The 20,214-nt window shown below is 43.4% G+C and overlaps 1 protein-coding gene across 2 annotated transcripts in view; it reads left to right on the top strand.

The window, feature by feature from the left end:
* LOC120535651 (mixed lineage kinase domain-like protein) overlaps positions 1 to 20,214 on the top strand; it is a 104,982-nt gene that overhangs the window by 42,445 nt on the left and 42,323 nt on the right. For both annotated transcript variants that reach the window (XM_039763606.1, XM_039763607.1), the window contains one exon: positions 3,132 to 3,232. In XM_039763606.1, the coding sequence (XP_039619540.1) occupies positions 3,132 to 3,232 (101 nt within the window). The remainder of the gene's footprint in view (positions 1 to 3,131; positions 3,233 to 20,214) is intronic.

The raw sequence follows: 20,214 nt of genomic DNA on the forward strand, positions 1-20,214 counted from the left end.
AAAATTGTTTTTCAAGCATAGAAGTAAGTTACAGTCATAAGCGTGAGTAAATTAACAGCTGATAATGTGATCTCCTGCTTCTAGGATAAGTGCATGAAGTGAGCTGGGGTTTGGCAGAATGTCACACTGGATATATGCCATCTGACATTGGTGTGGGTAGCAGTGTACCATTAGAGTATGGTAAAAAATGGTGTTAAAAATAGGAAGTCAGGGTTTGGACCATTTAGATGCAATGAACAGTGTATTAATCACACTCTTTTTCTAGCTGTAGTCCATCATTAGAATCACATCTGACTTAATTAAATGAATGACAGAAACAGTAGCTGCATTGTAAAAATACTGTTAATACAGTAAAAAGACAAGACAATTTAAATACAGTAGTTATATCTATTTTTCTGAAAACCATGATGTGTGCAACCTGTCGTTATTTTGACTTTTAAGGTATATCTTCAGATTAATCCTGTGTTATATACCTATACTAATAAAAGCCCTCACTCAATCACTTACTCACTCACTCACTCACTCACCACTAATTCTCCAACTTCCCGTGTAGGTAGAAGGCTGAAATTTGGCAAGCTCATTCCTTACACCTTACTTACAAAAGTTGGGCAGGTTTCATTTCGAAATTCTACGCGTAATGGTCATAACTGGAACATATTTTCATCCATATACAGTACTGCAATAGACTGCAGCTCGATAGCCGTGTGAGGTGGAGTTTCGTATTAAAGCATTTAACCAATCACATTTCAACCATCATTTGTTGCCAGGCAGAGAGGCTTTTCACAATCTGTTGTGCAGACACTCTAACACAGAATAACCTGTTGCTTCAACCAATCAGATTTTGAGTTGGTGTCAGTAGGGCCCTCTAGCAGGCGTACGGCAACGTCACAGTAGTTTTTCATTATTCTTCCTCGATGGATTCTGGCACCCCCAGCAACAGCTGCTCGCACCCCAATATATAACATATGACAGCAACACTCATAACAGTGACAAAACAATTACATTCACAATCATGTTACGTTATTTTCAAAATGTTTCCTTTTCTTTTTCATTACTTCTTTAACACACTACTTCTCCGCTGCAAAGCGCGGGTATTTTGCTAGTTTATACTAATAAAAGGCAAAGCCCTCACTGACTGACTGACTGAATGACTGACTGTCTCACTCATCACTAATTCTCCAACTTCCCCTGTAGGTAGAAGGCTGAAATTTGGCAGGCTCATTCCTTACAGGTTACTTACAAAAGTTAAGCAGGTTTCATTTCGAAATTATACGCGTAACGGTCATAATTGAATCCTACTTGCATACATATATACATCCATAGCCTGCAGCTTGGTCGCTGTGTGAGGCGGTGTTGCGTCCCCCATCACCACGCCTCCCACCTAGTTGGCTGCCTGCCTATATTGCGTTCCCCATCCCCACGCCTCCCATATAATTGACTGCCTGCCCATATAAGACCGTCCATAGCTCCGGTCTCTTCATTCCCTTTTTTGCTTCACCACAGTATTCACGTCTCCCTGCTGATAACTGCAGCCTTTTTATTTAATCCACGGCTTCTCTGCTGTTTTATTGTTAGTTTATTACAATTATAGTTATTGTGTAGGTATTTTAGACTTAGTTTACTGTTCAGGTACCCATTTCCTTTATCGTTCCAACCGTACCCCCATTAACATATCTATCGAGGTGATCACCATTGATCAAAGAACTGTCACCGAGTGGCTTCCATGCCAGGAGATGCCGCCTACCTTTTACATTCTCTGTATTACGTATTGCACGGCCGTATCAGGCTCACTCTTGATATCCGGAGGAACATTGTGTCTTATGTATTGAATGACTGGGACAGGTTCAAGGTGTGGACTGATGACGGTACAGGAGATAATTATACTACACAAGGGCACTATAAGAGTGAAATGCTTAAGCCCTTCACCCATGCTTCTGCATGTGAGTTGATGGCTGCCGCTGAATTGTTCGGTTGTCACTTTGAAGTGTAACGAAATGGCCAAATATTTTACACCTTTGGAGAACCGCCAATGCCTCTTAAACATCTTAGATTCACAGGTGATGATTTGAGTAGTGGACACTTTGATGTTTATGAATGTTTCAACTCTCAAAAGCTGGATGCAATGTTATCGATGAAACCGGTTGTATGCTTACAACGTTTGACAGATGCCGAATGTCACTTCAACACAAGTCCTGCAAATAATAACGTAATTGAAACAAACCATGAAACTCAAACCGATTATGACAGCAGCAATCCAAGCTGTGAGAAAACAGTAAAAAGGAGGCGTGTCAGACGTTGTGGTACATTTTCTGATGCAGCTAGACGGAAACAACTTTGTGACGCTGCAGCCAAATACTCGCAGAAAAATCCACAAGTTCATAGACACGCTGCCGCTAAATATTCACAGGCAACTCCACAAGTTAATACTGGGAATGATGCCTGTTAAACATCTTAGATTCACAAGTAGCGATTTGGGTAGTGAACACTTGAGTGAATGAAACCTGTTATCTTTACAACGGTTGACAAACACAGAATGTAACTTGAACACAACACGTCCTCCAAATACGAACCTGATTGAAAGAAATAATGATAATCATAGCCTTGATGACAGCAACACTCATAACAGTGACAAAGCAATTACATTGACAATCATGTTACGTTATTTTTAAAATGTTTCCTTTTCTTTTTCATAACTTCTTTAACACACTACTTCTCCGCTGTGAAGCGCGGGTATTTTGCTAGTTTCATATATACACACAGTCAAACCAAAGGAACACATTTATTTAATCTGTAGAAGGAATGACATTATCAGTTTTTCTACTTTTAACAATATACCCAATGAATATTAAAATCGTAGTCTCTTTAATTTATTAAGTTACATTTTCCTTCCTTTCTTCAGATTCTAACTCTAATTTAAGGGTGATATGAGTTTGTTTTATTAACTTTTCAAACTTGAATGTGTTTACAAAGATGTGGTGATGTGGGATGTTGCCCATTTTGATTGCAAATATTGTATCATCCTTAAAATCTCAGGAAATGTTTTGTTAAAGCTATAATAAATTATACAAATAAGAATTTGTTGAAATGTATTATCTCATTTAAATAGTACCATTTCCTTTTCTCTTCTTCAGTGAGGTTCGAAAGGTCTTTGAAAAGGAAGTTAAAACCATGAAGCATTTTGAATCTCCTAACATACTTCGAATGTTTGGAATCTGTATATTCAATGAAGCGGGTGAGTTAAAGCTTCAGGTAACTTCTACTTCCTCTAGATAGCAGGGGTATTATACGTTAATTTTTATTCCTAGTGCTTGATAAATAATGTTCAAAAAAGTACACTGTATGATGTGGATACACAAATGGATTTTTTCCTTTATTTTATCAATGATTTATTATCTATAATGGTAATAAATATCTCTGCTACCGGATTTGTCTAGCTCTTTCATTAGCTATAGTGTGTTGCAAGGTTATCTCATTTTGTTTAAACTTTTACCTTAACCAGATATTCATATGCTATAGTAGTCCGAAAAGAAAAGCACCGCACATAAAAAGCTAAAAGTTCAATATTATAAGGGGGCGCACAAGTAGTGCAAATGGTAGAAGCATTAAAAGTGGCACATGATGTGTCCAGCGGAGGCACTTGCTCCCTGGAAGTGTGTTCTCTTTTATAGATGCAGGACACACATGAACAAAAGCGAAGACATTTGCATACCGTTTTCAGGGTCATGTCCATTGTCACGTTGACTTGAACAACAACCGACATAAAAGGTCATCCTTTTGCTAGGTACCTTACCCAATATGCAGACAGAATTCCTTACTTTCATTTTGATATTGTGTGGTTTCTTTTTTTGTATTGTCTGGTTACAACTTATTGTCTGTTATTTGTCTTTGATTTTGCCTCTCGTCTTGTTCACGGTCACTATGGTCTATTTTTATTTTCTTTTGTTTTGGCCTTTTGCCACTTCTTCCATTTTACTCACAAATTCAGCTCTCCAGTATTCTTACTGAGTCAGGACAGAGCAAGCCCAACTTGAATTTGAAAGCCTTCCTAAAAGGGGAGTTGTAAAGAAGAAAAAAAATCGATTGAAACGACTGTTGACTTTGAATGTACTGTTAAAGACTGATTTAGTTGAAAGAATATGCATCTCTTAAATAGGCATATATTAAAACTTTTGCTGAAACTCTGCAACTACTATCCTCAATTGTTCATCACCATCACTGATTAAAAATTATACTTTACACAAGTGCCATGTCTTGAAGTGCAATCTCCAAGCAGCTTTTTTTAGCCACCCCCTCTTAATGTGACTAAGAGATTTAATGCTTTTTTGGTGGGTAGAATCATGGTGTGCCTTGAGATTTTTTGGGTTACAAAATGTGTGCCGCCACAGAAAAATGGCTGGAAAACATTGCTATACCTACACCTTTGCTTCTGGCATACTAGAAAAAGATCTCCATAGCTGCTATCTCACTTCAAATCTGACACCATGTATTACTTGGATGGTTGTGTTGCATTCTTTGCAAATTCAAGATACAGTGGAACCTCGGTTTGCGAGTAACTTGGTTTACAAGTGATTTGCAAGACGAGCTAAATTTTTTAATAAATTTTGACTTGATAAACGAGCGATGTCTTGCAATACGAGTAGTATGGATACACTTTGTCTGCTGAGTGTCATGTGATCACAACTGAGCTGATGGTTGTTCTCTCTCGCGCGCATCTCTCTCTCTCTCCTTATCTCTCTCGCTCGCGCGCGCGTCTCTCTCTCTTTCTCTTCCTCTTCTCTTGAGGACAATCGTCTCCTATTCTTCGTCTGCATATCCGCAATCTTTTTGGATATGCTTATACGGCGAACTTCTACAGCTCTGGAAAACTGTGATTGCTTTGGGACACTCTTCCGCGTGTCATCCCGTTGGGTGGAATCCCACAAGAGTTTAAAAACTCACTCACACCAGCCATGATTCTTTTTAAAGGTAAAGTGCAGGTTAATTTGTTTTCTGTATTTTTACTTTATATTTTGTATTAATCATTTTTATATGAATAGTTTTGGGTTGTGGAACGAATCATCTGAGTTTCCATTATTTCTTATGGGAAATTCACTTTGATATCACGAGTGCTTTGGACTGCGTGCACGTTTCCAGAACGAATTATTCTCGCAAACCAAGGTTCCACTGTACTACAGACTTGAATCATGAGTAGGTGGAATCATTACACTTTGATTTCATAGAATTTTGTCATTATATCATGGAAGTCAGAACTATAAGCTACCTGGCAGACCAGTGAGTTAAATACAGATAACTTATTTAGCACTTATGTGATATGACCTTGATTTGATATTCTTATAGAAACATGAAATGAAAAAAACAGAGATCATAATTTGCCTTTGAAACTTTTCTCTAGCATTGCACCAGGACTTCTTTAAACACCCCTTCCCTTCACCAATGACAGTATGTATAAATAAAGAAAATGTACACCGGTGCTTTGCATAGACAAGAGCCTTATTATTGTGAATGGCGTAGTAAGACATTTTAAACCTTTAAATAAAAATTTTATTAAATAAAAAGGTGGAGAAATGAGGTCTTGGATGTGTGTGTAATCATTTAGGTGTACACTTAATTTTTTTGTATTATTGTTTTATAATGTTAAAAAATGCATTTTTGGCTCTGGATGTGGAAATATTTTTTAATTTGTTAAACAGGCCACATTAACTTGTTAACTTTCCCAGGCTTTATATATATGTATGTATGTATGTGTATGTGTGTGTGTGTGTGTGTGTGTGTGTGTATGTGTATATTTGTATGTGTGTGTATATATATATACAGTCATATGAAAAAGTTTGAGAACCCCTCTCAGCCTGCATAATAGTTTACTCTACTTTCAACAAAAAAGATAACAGTGGTATGTCTTTCATTTCCTACAGAAATCTGAGTACTGGGGTGTTTTCCGAACAAAGATTTTTAGTGAAGCAGTATTTATTTGTATGAAATTAAATCAAATGTGAAAAACTAGCTGTGCAAAAATTTTGGTACCCTTATAATTTTCCTGCTATCAATGCATGTAATTGCTCAATACTGATTACTTGGAACATCAAATTGGTTGGATTAGCTCGTTAAGCCTTGAACTTCATAGACAGGTGTGTCCAATCATGAGAAAAGGTATTTAAGGTGGTCAATTGCAAGTAGGGAATCCAACAGTAGCCCGGGATTCCCAGACATTTTTCATTCCTGCATTCCCGGGAATGAAACTGCTGTAATTCCCGGGAAACCGGGAACGGCCAAGTTCGCATATATAGCGTGTAAAAGTGTAAAAATCGATCAAGGAATAACAGAGTTATAGTTGAAAACTGACGACTTCATTGACGTCTGTCAGAAAACAGCTTTGAACAGCAACTTGAAATTGCAATGTGTCAGTCTGTTGCATCTGCATTATCAGTGCCAAGAAACTTGCCATCACAGAATGATGACAAGAAACTGGATGCATCAGTAACAGCTGAAATAGTGGTGTTTCACAGCAACGGCAAGCGTGGGCATTGTTTAGAACAAGTGTATCTGTATCTGATGACTGTGCTGCCTACTTCAGTGGAGGCAAAGCGTGCTTTTTCAGCAGCTGGCGTACACTGCACGAAGTACTCTCTCGCCTGGACGACCGCGCGCTTGACAATTTATGCTTTCTACGCTCTTATTACCCCAACTAACTAGATCGGGGTGCCCACAGTTTTTCGGCTTGTGAGCTACTTTTAAAATAACCTGGTCGAAATGATCTACCTACAGTAGAACGTCGTGAGAGGTTCAAAAACATTGGCTCGATACACATGCAGAGCAGATTAGAGATTATGAAAGTAATAAAAATCAAAAGTCTCAAAATGCTAATAGTAAAGATCACATTAACGCTAACACACAGAAATTATTACTCAGTGAAATAACGGAACAGTGAAAAGAGATCGAATATATGGACATAGGTGATATGGCAGAAGTATGTAGATATTGTTCGGCTTAAAAGTTTAAGTCGGAGACTTGTAGATCGTCTAATTTGAATATGCCATAAAAGAAAAGTAGTGTTTCTTCCCAATGAGGAAGAAAGAATTAAAAGATTTGTTGTTTGGTGGAAGTGAAATCCACAAACAATACAGGCAAAATATCCGAATCTACAATAATCTGTTCACGTTCGCATCATTCAATGCTCAAAACGTAGATTTACACGATTTTGGACTATACACTATGAGAATCTGTGGTCCCGCAACAATTAAAGCTACAACAAGTTTAATTTCAAAAATGCCCTAATTCGGTCAGGTTTATATTTATGATCACAGAGAAGCGATGCAACATAGTATCGAAAGAGTTAAATGATCGGACATATTAGAAATTCTACAGCCAATAATGGATACAAATCCATACGTCCAAAAGTATTGCACTTTACACAAAGTTTATCTGTCAAACATGGACAAAGGAGTTTTCTTGGATTTCTATATAAATCTGAAAGATCACAGTGGCATTTATAATAAACCAAATTGTGACGAATTGTCAGCGATAATAGTTTCAAAAGACGGAGATATCAAAGACAGAAGTTTAAAAGGTATTTGTGTGTTAATTTCAAAGCCAAACAGAACAAACACATATAACTCAACGAATACCTCTAACGCAACATGAAACATAATTTTATTTCAATTTATTACGTTTTATTATTTTTAACTATGGTTAATTACTCGCTGTAATGTAAAATAGCTCTATTATGCATTTGTAACAGTTCCCATGAAAATAACAATCTATTTAAATTGTACACCCGCTTACCCATACGTGAGTGGCAGAGACGTGAAGTGGCTGGTGCATAGTGCCCACCCAGGGGTTGGCGAGCGAAGCAAGCAGGGGGCAGAGCCCCCATATATATATATATATATATATATATATATATATATATATATATATATATATATATATATATATATATTGTCACTTGAGTAGGAGGCATGGATTGATTCGACAGCACCTGGGAAACCACTCGCCAGGGAATGGTGGGGTATTAACTTTCTCCCTCTGCTTCCTCATAGGAAAAAGACCGTCCTGCACCATAGGCATGGATGACCGCACGCGTATACTTCCGCCCTTCCTCCGCCATCTTGCCCTGGCGTCATCCTTCCCATCCTCCCTTGCGGTCCTTCCCGACATTCCTCCACTTCCGGCTCCTCCCCAATAAAATGGCCGCGACGCCAGGAGTCGGCGTCGCGCATTATGAACTGTTTAGTTTATGATTTTGACCTGTTTTTTTGTCTGTACAATATACGGGGCCGGAAAAACCCCAACCCTTGCTACTGTCTCTCTCGGTCCTTTACAAGTGGCGTAGTCGGCAGGATAGAGATCCCGGAATGACGGAGGGACAGGACCTGAACACCGTGCTGCAGGAATGAGCGCCAGCTCCAGGCCCTGCAGCAAGCGCAAGCCGCTACCAACCGGGAGCTGGAGGCCACGAGGCCAGGTTAGTGGAAGCCCAACGGGCGAGACCAGACCGCCCAGGCAGCCGCCTCATCCTATGGTGCCGATGGGGCCTTCGAGGACGCCGATGCCTACCTGGGCATGTTTGAGAGGGCGGCCACCCGAACAGTGGCAGCGGTCAGTGGGCGTCCATCTTGGCGCCATACCTAAAGGACCCGCTGCGGGCCTATTATGACCTCCCTGAGGAGGAGGCCGCTAATTACGACCTCCTCAAGCCCGAAATATTGGCCCGCTACGGCATTAGCCCGGGCCAGCAGGCGGCGAATGGCGGAACTGGGTCTTTGACCCGAAAAGCCCTTCGCGCCCAGGCGTTGAGTTCTGGGGCAAGATGGGCGCTGGCTACGGCCAGAGAGCCCCGACGGGCGGAAAGTCGTCGAGCGGGTGGCCTGTGAAGGCCTGGTCAACGCAATGCCCAGTTCCCTCGCCCAGCAGGTCCGGGGGCACGCCTATCAAAATATGTCGGGCCTCCTCGACGTCCTGGAGCGTCAGTTGGCGGTCCTCCGACTTGGGGGGTCAGAAAAGCCTGCTCGCGGAACGGCAGGGACGGGCGGCCACCCCCGAGCCCCCTCGACGCGCTGCAGAAGCGCCAGCCAGAGCCAAAGAGAGGCCGGGTCCGCGCGCTGTTTCAAGTGTGGCGAGACCGCCACCTGCTGCCAAACTGCCCCATCACATCGCCCGGAGCCTATGGACTGCAGCTGGACATCACGGAGAGGTATTGTACCCGCCGCATCCCTTGGCGAGTCGAATACGGGAGTGGTGTGGCTAAATGGGCACGCCGTGGTGGCTTTATTTGATTCCGGCAGCAACATTACCATTGTTGCTCGCCGTTTCGTCTTACCGCAACAGTGGTTAAAGCAACATTTGTTGGTTACCTGTGTACATGGGGGGACTAGGTCATATCGTTCCGCTCACTGCTATCTTACCTGGAAGGGGGAACCAATCCAAATGGCGGTCGCTGTGTTACCTGACCCCCCCTTCCCAGTGATTCTGGGACAAGACTGGTCGAAAAAATCAGCGGTAAGCCATTCGCGCCCCGGGGCCTCGTTGGATCTTGTCATGAGGGGAAAAGGCAACCTCCCGGCCTCCACGCCGTGCACAAGGGCAGGCCCTATGGGCGCTGGTGTCTCGGGGACCTTTCGTGGCTACGGACCTTGACCCGGAAGATTCCGCCGGAGAAGGGACTAGCCAGGAACTCTCCCCGGCCCAGGCCCCAAGACCCTCTCGGCGCCTGGACCATCAATTTCGGTCCACGCCGCCTCCTTTAAGAGGGAGCAGTGGAATGATGACTCCCTGCGCGCTTTGCCCGAACGCGATTGTTCTGCCTAACAGCTCGACAGCGGACGGATCCACACCGCTGGAACCCTTCTTTGTCCTTGAAATGATCTGTTGTACCGAAAGTGGCTACCCATGAGGGCGAGGTGCGGAAGTTGTTGCTAATTCCGCGTACCTTCCGGCGGGAGATATGCGAGTTGGCACATGCTCACCTCCCTAGGCCCACCTCGGGGCGAAAAACACTGGAGAGGATTAAGCCCGCTTTTACTGGCCTGGGATCAATGAGGAGGTCCGCGGTTCTGTCAATCCTGTCCGAGTGCCAGACCCGCCAGATTCCTAGGAGGGACCGTGCTCCTCTAGTCCCTATTCCCCTCGTGGACATCCCCTTTGAAAGGATAGGGGTCGATTTGGTGGGACCCTGGAGCCCTCAACCCGTGGCCACAAGTATATCCTAGTCATGGTGGACTATGCCACCCGGTACCCAGAGGCGGTTCCCCTGCGCCCGCTAATACTAAAAGCATCGCACGGAACTGGTTAACTTGTTTTCACGTGGGCATACCCAAGGAGGTCCTCACGGACCAGGGTACGCCCTTCACTTCGGATACGTTCAAGGAGGTGGCCAAATTACTGCAGATAAAGCACCTGAAAGCGCCAGTCTATCACCCGCAAACTGACGGGTTGGTGAGCGATTTAATCAGACGCTTAAGCAGATGCTCCGCAAGGTAGTCAGCGCTGACGGCAGGAACTGGGACCAGCTCCTCCCGCCGTGCTTTTGCCTACCGGGAGGTACCCCAGGCCTCTACGGGCTTCTCCCCTTTGAATTACTATACGGGCGACAACCCCGGGAATCCTCGACATCCTAAAAGAAGGCTGGGAGGCGAGGCTCTTCCCTCCTCTAATATTTTGAGTGCGTGGCGCAACTGCGCGACCGACTCACAAAGATCAGGCCCCTCCTAAAAGAGCACGTGACTCGTGCGCAAGCAGCGCAGGCCGGTGTTACAACCGCAACTCCGTCCTCAGGGAGTTCCGCCCGGGGGACCGAGTTATGGTGCTCGTCCCGACCTCCCACTCGAAGCTGCTCGCTCACTGGCAAGGGCCTTACGAGGTTAAGGAGAGAAAAGACTGCGTCGACTATTTGGTAAAACAGCCCAACGTCGACCGAAAGTGAGAGGATCTATCATGTCAACCTGTTAAAGCCCTGAGAGATAGAGAGGAGCTCCCAGCTCCGTAGGTCACTCTCCCTTTCACAAGCACAACTGCCCTTAACCTCGAAGAGCTGACCCCAAGCAGCGGCAGGAGTTAGCCCAAACACTCCGAGCCATCCCCGAGGTAGTGAGCGAGTCACCCGCCGGACCGCTGATTGAGCGCGATATAGTCACGGAGCCGGGGGTAATCGTCCGGGAGAGGCCCTACCGACTCCCGGAGGCAAAACGCGCAGAGGTCGAACTGGAGGTGAAACGTATGTTGGACATGGACATAATTGAAGAGAGCCATAGTCCCTGGTCCAGCCCTATTGTCCTCGTCTCCAAGCCAGGCGGCTCCTGGAGGTTCTGTAATGACTTTAGACGCCTGAATCAGATCTCCAAGTTCGATGCCTACCCCATGCCCCGCATTGGCGACCTCCTTGAGCGGCTGGAGTGCGGCTCGATATCTGACTACCCTTGACATGACAAAAGGGTATTGGCAAATTCCTTTAACGGCATCCGCAAAGGAGAAAACGGCCTTTAGCACCCCTAGCGGGCACTGGCAGTACAAGGTCCTCCCATTTGGGCTGCACGGGCCCGCGACCTTCCAGCGCCTGGTAGATAGAGTGCTGGCCCCACCAGTCCTATAGCGCCGCTTACCTGGATGACGTTGTCATCTATTCCGGCACCTGGGAGGAGCATCTACTGCAGGTCGCAGCTGTCCTCCGAACACTGGCTAAAGCCGCCTCCGCATAAACCCCCGGAAGTGTTTTTTTGGATTAAAGGAGGCCAAATATTTAGGCTACCTCGTGGGACAAGGACAGGTGCGGCCACAGAGCTCCAAAGTGAAAGACATCTTAGAATGGCCCCGTCCGAGTACCAAGAAACAGGTGCAGGCTTTCTTGGGGCTTGCGAGTTACTACCGCCGGTTTGTTCCCGTTTCTCCAAAGAGCAGCACCCTTGACTGACCTGACAAAAGGGCGCCCCTATACGTGGTGTGGACCGACAAAGCAGAACACGCGCTCAGTGACCTAAAGAAGGCCCTAACGCCGGCACCTGTGTTACGGACGCCCGATTTTGGGCTCCGTTTATTCTCCAGACCCGGCGCGGACACAGGCCTGGGTGCCGTGCTGAGCCAAAGCGTCGATGGTGTCGAGCACCCTGTGATGTACCTTAGCGGAAACTGATGGACCGGGAGACCCGTACGGCAGTGGAGAGGGAGGCCTTGGCCATTAAGTGGGCAGTGACCCACCTCCGTACTACCTGCTGGGTCGCGAGTTCGCTCTGGTGACTGATCACGCTGCACTTCAGTGGATGTCCCTGCACAAAGAGTCGAATCCGCGGGTCACCAGGTGGTTCCTGGACTTACAGCCGTATAAGTTCACTGTCACTTATCGGCGGGCACCCTTCAGGCCAATGCCGATGCCCTCTCTCGTATTCACGACCTCTCGGTTAGGTCCGCCCGACCTGACGGTCCTGGGCTAAGGGGGGGATCGTGTCACGCACGCGCAGTAGGAGGCAGCGGATTGATTCGACAGCACCTGGGAAACCACTCGCCGCCAGGGAATGGTGGGGTATTAACTTTCTCCCTCTGCTTCCTCATAGGAAAAAGACCGTCCTGCACCATAGGCATGGATGACCGCAGCGTACTTCCGCCCTTCCTCCGCCATCTTGCCCTGGCGTCATCCTTCCCATCCTCCCTTGCGGTCCTTCCCGACATTCCTCCACTTCCGGCTCCTCCCCAATAAAATGGCGCGACGCCAGGAGTCGGCGTCGCGCATATGAACTGTTTGTTTATGATTTTGACCTGTTTTTTTGTCTGTACAATATACGGGCCGGAAAACCCCAACCCTTGCTACTGTCTCTCTCGGTCTTTACATATATATATATATATATATATATATATATATATATATATATATATACACACACAGTGCATCTAGAAATTATTCACTGCACATCACTTTTTCCACATTTTCTTATGTTACAGTCTTATTGCAAAATGGATCAAATTCATTTTTTTACCTCAGAATTCTACACACAACACCCCATAATGGCAACGTGAAAAAAGTTTACTTGAAGTTTTTACAAATTTATTAAAAATAAAAAAACTGAGAAATGAATATGATGCCACAAGCTTGGCACACCTATCCTTGGCCAGTTTCGCCCATTCCTCTTTGCAGCACCTCTCAAGCTCCATCAGGTTGGATGGGAAGCGTCGGTGCACAGCCATTTTAAGATCTCTCCAGAGATGTTCAATCGGATTCAAGTCTGGGCTCTGGCTGGGCCACTCAAGGACATTCACAGAGTTGTCCAGAAGCCAGTCCTTTGATATCTTGGCTGTGTGCTTAGGGTCGTTGTCCTGCTGAAAGATTAACAGTGAGGTCAAGAGTGCTCTGGAGCAGGTTTTCATCCAGGATGTCTCTGTACATTGCTGCAGTCATCTTTCCCTTTATCCTGACTAGTCTCCCAGTTCCTGCCGCTGAAAAACATCCCCACAGCATGATGCTGCCACCACCATGCTTCACTGTAGGGTTGGTATTGGCCTGGTGATGAGTGGTGCCTGGTTTCCTCCAAAACGTGACGCCTGGCATTCACACCAAAGAGTTCAATCTTTGTCTCATCAGACCAGAGAATTTTGTTTCTCATGGTCTGAGAGTCCTTCAGGTGCCTTTTGGCAAACTCCAGGCAGGCTGCCATGTGCCTTTTACTAAGGATTGGCTTCCGTCTGGCCACTGTACCATACGGGCCTGATTGATGGATTGCTGCAGAGATGGTTGTCCTTCTGGAAGGTTCTCCTCTCTCCACAGAGGACCTCTGGAGCTCTGACAGAGTGACTATTGGGTTCTTGGTCACCTCGCTGACTGAGGCCCTTCTCCCCTGATCGCTCAGTTTAGATGGCCGGCCAGCTCTAGGAAGAGTCCTGGTGGTTTCAAACTTCTTCCACTTAAGGATGATGGAGGCCACTGTGCTCATTGGGACCTTCAAAGCAGCAGAAATTTTTCTGTAACCTTCCCCAGATTTGTATCTCGAGACAATCCTGTCTCGGAGGTCTACAGACAATTCCTTTGACTTCATGCTTGGTTTGTGTTCTGACATGAACTGTCAACTGTGGAACTTTATATAGACAGGTGTGTGCCTTTCCAAATCATGTCCAATCAACTGAATTTACCATAGATGGACTCCAATTGAGCTGCAGAAACATCTCAAGGATGATCAGGGGAAACAGGATGCACCTGAGCTCAATTTTGAGCTTCATGGCAAAGGCTGTGAATACTTATGTACATGTGATTTCTCATTTTTTTAATTTTTAATAAATTTGCAAAAACCTCAAGTAAACTTTTTTCACGTTGTCATTATGGGGTGTTGTGTGTAGAATTCTGAGGGAAAAATATGGAAAAAGTGCGCTGTGAATACTTTCTGGATGCACTGTGTATGTGTGTATATATATATATATATATATATATATATATATATATATATATATATACAGTAATCCCTCGCTATATCAAGCTTCGACTTTCATGGCTTCACTCTATCGCTGGATTTTAAATGTAAGCACATCTAAATATATATCATGGATTTTTCGCTGGTTCACGCTTTCTGTGGACAATGGGTCTTTTATTTTGGGTTACATGCTTCCTCAGTTTGATTGCCCAGTTGATTTCATACAAGGGACGCTATTACGGATGGCTTAGAAGCTACCCAATCAGAGCACGTATACATATTAACTAAAACTCCTCAATGATATAAGATATGCTTCCCGCGCCGTGCTTGTTTTCTTCTCTCTATCTTTCTCACTCTCTGCCAGACGGAGGGGGTGTGAGCAGAGGGGCTGTTTGCACAGAGGACACGGAGGCTCCTCTACAAAATGCTGCTTTATCGCGGTGCTTCTGTATACTTAAAAGTACGTATTGATTGTTTGCTTTTCTTAGCAAGCACTCTCTGACATTCTCTGCTCTGACGCTCTTTTGAAGATAAGATATGTTTGCATTCTTTTAATTGTGAGAAAGAACTGTCATCTCTGTCTTGTAATGGAGCACAGTTTAAACGTTTGACTAAAGGGTGTTATTTCATATCTAGAGGGCTCTAATAATGTTAACAGGGTGGGAGAGTTTATAAGGGCTTAAAATATATAAAAATATGTATGTGTATATATATATATATATATATATATATGTGTATGTGTGTGTGTGTGTGTGTATTGGAAGAAGGAAGAGCTCCCAAAGAGCGCTGAAGAAAAACGCATACAAGCTTATTCATAAGTGCAGCTACTGCGGAAACAAAGCACGGTATAAACCGTAAGTTTAAATTAAATTTAGGGACACGCTCCTGCTGCCGTTTGTTATGCCTTCGTCGAATACTTTATTCGCAAGATACAAGTTTAATGAAAAGACACGAGGTATAAATGAGACTTTAGATCACTTTGTAATGGAGTTAAAATTGCTGTAGCGAGACTTTTAAGTGCCGGGTCTTGGCTAACATTAAATAAAGCCGTGGACATCGCAACATCACACAAGAGTGCAGCTCACGTGAACTCGAACGCAGTACGAGTGATCACTTCCATGCATTAAACCTGTTCAAAAAACGCATTACACATTTGACAAGGTAGAAAAAGAATATGCTCCTAACTGAGCTCTACAGCTAACGCGGGCTTGTGGAAGCAACTTCGTCACGCTGCCACCAAATACTCACAGAAAAATCCACAAGTTAATACACACGCTGTCTCTAGAGTTTCTCCACACTCAATGTATTCCTCGCATCCCCGTTATACCCTCTGATCTCCCATTTCAATTCAGATGCCTCCAATTTCCAGTAAGGCTCTGCTGCGCGATGACAAATAATAAGTCTCAGGGACAGACCCTACAAAAGGTTGCCATTGATTTCAGGCAAGATTGCTTTTCTCCTGGGCAACTATACGTTGCATTCTCAAGAGTGAGCTCGCGCAGCTTCGTCATATTACAACCGGAGTGCTGAACTGACAACGTGCTATATAAAGAGAACTATAACAATCATAATAAACGAACAATAAAACAGCGGAGAACCCGTGGATTAAATAAAATGGCAGCTTCTTTGGTGAAGCAAGGAAAAAGTATGGCCTTATATGTTGTTCGTTTATAAAACAGTGAAGAAGCTGTGTAGAGGCTGCTTCACAAAAAACCAGCGGAGCGCCGTATATGAGCAGGCAGTCAGCTAAAGAAGGGAATCAATAAATATCTATAATCGTAATAAACGAACAAAAAATAGCGTACAAGCCGCGGATTAAATAAAGGAAATGGGTACCTGAACAGTAAAGCAAGTCTCAAATAGCTACACAATAACTATAGCAATCATAATAAACGAACAATAAAACAGTACAGAACCGCGAAGCAAGAAGAAATGACCGCCTATATGGCGTTCGTTTATAAAGCAGCGGAGAAGGTGTGTGAAGGCAGCTACACAAAAACATTCTCTAACCAGGCTTTAGGAGCTAACCAGCGTAACACTGTTCACCACCCCTTTCGTTGTTCCGGCCCATTGTTGACATCCGTGAGTAACAACAACGCACTAAACTGGAATGTGGTCTACGCATGCGTGGAATCCGCGGACAAAGATCAAGATCTAAATGAAGATCTCTAAACAATTTGTTTAGTTTGAATGTCTGTGTTTTGAGGTGTGACTGGAGTACTACAGTCTTCAGTAATAATATATATATATATATATATATACTAGCAAAATACCAAGGCAGAGGAGAAGTAGTGTGTTAAAGAAGCAATGAAAAGAAAAGGAAACATTTTGAAAATAACGTAACCTGATTGTCAATGTAATTGTTTTGTCACTGTTGTGAGTGATGAGTGTTGTTGTCATATATATATATATATATATATATATATATATATATATATATATATATATATATATATACACACACATATATACACACAAAAACATATATATATATATATATATATATACATACATACACACACACATATATAAACATATACATACATATCTACATATATACACACACAGCTATTTCGTATCAGTGCAATACGCTGTTTGTTAAAACGGTTGACTCCCGCTCTTACGTGCAATAACAAATCAAATCATTCAGTTGTCTTTGCTCATATGTCATTTTAGAGCTGGACGCCTGCCATCTTTTTTTGGCCACAAGTTCGTTTCTGTTTGGTGTGAGGTTCTGTGTTGTGGAGATTCTCAGGATGGATTGCAGGTGCTCATCAGTGAGGCGACTCCTGTGTGCTGTTTGTTAGTCTTTATCACTGAGAAGAGCTTCTCACACAGATATGTGCTACCAAACATGCACAAGGTTCGAGCCGCATGTAGACGGACTTTTTTTGTTCTTCAAAGTCACCAAAGCGCCGTGCAAACTCAGTGCAATAACTCTAGTAAGCGGTAACGCAAGGCAGCTGAAGCGCTGCATTATGGGATCTGTAGTTTATTGTGTTACCAGCGCTTCATATACCCGGGCTTTAATAACAATAATACAGTATATAAAATGATCTCGCGGGCCGGATATAATTACACGCCGGGCGGATGTGGCCCCTGCCCTTGAGTTTGACACATATGGACTAAATAGAACTTGAAAAGATATATTTTTCAAATGTGATCGCGCTAATTCAGATAGAGTTGACGCAAGACTACAGCCTGCATGCCTCAATGAGTCATCCTCCCCTCGCTCTTACTTTTTTACTGTTCATCTAATGAATACACTGAGTATGGCTTTACCAAAACAATCATTGATGGTGAATAAAGTATCCATTATTCGAGTATGTAGAGCGGGATATATATATATATACATATATATATACCAGCGATCGCAGCGGAGAAGTAGTGTGTTAAAAAGGTAGAAAAGAAAAGGGAACATTTTAAAAAACGTAACATGACTGTCAATATACAGTATTTGTTTTGTGAGTGTTACTGAGTGTTGCTGTCATCAAGGATTTGAATATCATTATTTCTTTCAATCAGGTTCGTATTTGTAGGATGTGTTGTGTTCAAGTTACATTGCGTGTTTGTCAATCGTTGTAAAGATGACAGGTTTCATTCATCGATTCGTTTCTTACTGCATCAATAAACAGCTCGTCTTCTTCTTTATCTGAGACCTGACACACTGCATGCACGGGTTTTTTACACTGTCTTCCTTTAGCGGGACATTGACTTTTTCCACCGTGTGCTTTGTTTCCGCAGTAGCTGCATTTATGAATATGCTTATCAGACGCTTCATTTTTTTTGCTGCCTTTTCAATTGTGTAATTCGGTTTTGTTCAGCGCTCTTTGGAACTGTTGCTTTTATCTGTGCACCGCGCCAGTTCACGTGAGCCACTCGGTGTACTTGCATCGAAGGTTCCCAGCTGTGCTGGTGCCATCTCGTGCTATGTCCATAGCTTTATTTAATGTTACCTTAGTCCTGGCACTTAAAACTTTCTCTCGCAGTTTCGCTGAGTTTGTGTCAAACACCACCCTGACCATCTCATCTTCTTCTCCATAAGCACAGTCCTTCACCCGTGAATATTTACCCGTGGCAGTTTGCTATTGGATTGCCGCTGACGGACGGCCTTATATGGGCAGGCACTAAATTACAAACGCCAGCGCAGCCTGTCTATGAACTTAATTTAAAGTGTAGGTTTACATCGTGCTTTGTTTCCGAAGTAGCAGAACTCATCAATATGGTTGTATATGTCACTCGCTCGCTTCTTATTGTTTCGCTGCCTTCTCAATTATATAATGCATGTTTTCTTGAGCGCTTTTTTGAGGTCTTCCTGGTTTTCTATGTACTGCGTGATTACGTGAGGCGTGATGATGTCACACGAAACACCCCCACGGCGTTGAAGCTCATCTCCATTACAGTAAATGGAGAAAAACTGCTTCCAGTTATGACCATTATGCGTAGAATTTCGATATAAAACCTGCCCAACTTTTGTAAGGAAGCTGTAAGGAATGAACCTGCCAAATTTCAGCCTTCCACCCACACGGGAAGTTGGAGAATTAGTGATGAGTGAGTGAGTGAGTCAGTGAGTGAGTGAGTGAGGGCTTTGCCCTTTATTAGTATAGATATATATGTATGTATGTATGTGTGTATATATATATATATATATATGTTGATATGTGTATATATATGTAGATGTGTATATGTATATATGTTTATATGTGTGTGTGTGTGCATGTGTGTGTCTGTGTGTGTGTATATATCTATATATATATATATATATATATATATATATATATACAGCAACACTCATAGCAGTGACAAAAAAATGACATTGACAATCATGTTACGTTATTTTTAAAATGTTTCCTTTTCTTTTTCATAACTTCTTTAACACACTACTTCTCCACTGCTAAGCACGGGTATTTTGCTGGTATGTATTTATGTATGTGTGTGTGTGTATCTATATCCATACCTATATATATATATATATATATATATATATATAAATTGTGAAAGGCACTATATAGCGCCTTACCTGACACAGGAGGCACGTGTAAAATAAAAGGATTTTTATTCTTCTTCAGCTGGAGGGCACGTCTTCCCCGTACTCCTCCCAGCCACAACACAGTCCCAAACACCAGTACAGCACAAACACTCTTCTCTTCCCTGGCACCACCACTCCTCCCTCACAACCTTGTCCTCCTCCACCCGACTCTGGCTAATGAGTGGTGGTTGCTGGCTCCCTTTTATAGGTCACCTGGAAGTGCTCCAGGTGTTTGATCGGCAAGATCCGGCGGCACTTCCAGGTGTAATGAAGCTGTTAGATTGATGTTAGATATGTTTGTCCCTAAATATCTTATTTTTGACATGCAACCCTTCCACGTGCTTCTCAGACTAGTTGAGTTCTTATTAGCTCTGAATTCTCATGCTTGGGCACATACATCTCCTTTTAAAGTCCATGCAGGGAGTACTTCCAACTTACCAAGTATAGCCTGAAAATATTTCTAGGTTAGATAAAGCCTCTGTTAAACAGCAAGGCTGCCTACAGAGAACTTGGAATCCATTCTGGGACTGCCAGGAGCAAGTTCCTGCCATCTTGTGTTCTGGGAAATATCCTGCTATAATGAGTTTTCCTTTCATGTCCCTTCATTGTTTCAGTGTCATGTCAAAGAAAGGTGTCTAACCAACATAGATAGGTTACCATGCACATCATATCATACCCTATATGTCAATAGACCTGGCCTGGTTCAGAGCACGTCATTGGATCTTCAGATCTTCCTCCACTTGTTTGGACCACATTTTCCTGACTGCAGTTCGCTGTATCCTCCACAGGGTGGGTCACTGTCTC

The sequence above is a fragment of the Polypterus senegalus genome, chromosome 9 (genome assembly GCF_016835505.1).
Source record: "Polypterus senegalus isolate Bchr_013 chromosome 9, ASM1683550v1, whole genome shotgun sequence".
Classification (NCBI taxonomy): Eukaryota; Metazoa; Chordata; class Cladistia; order Polypteriformes; family Polypteridae; genus Polypterus; species Polypterus senegalus.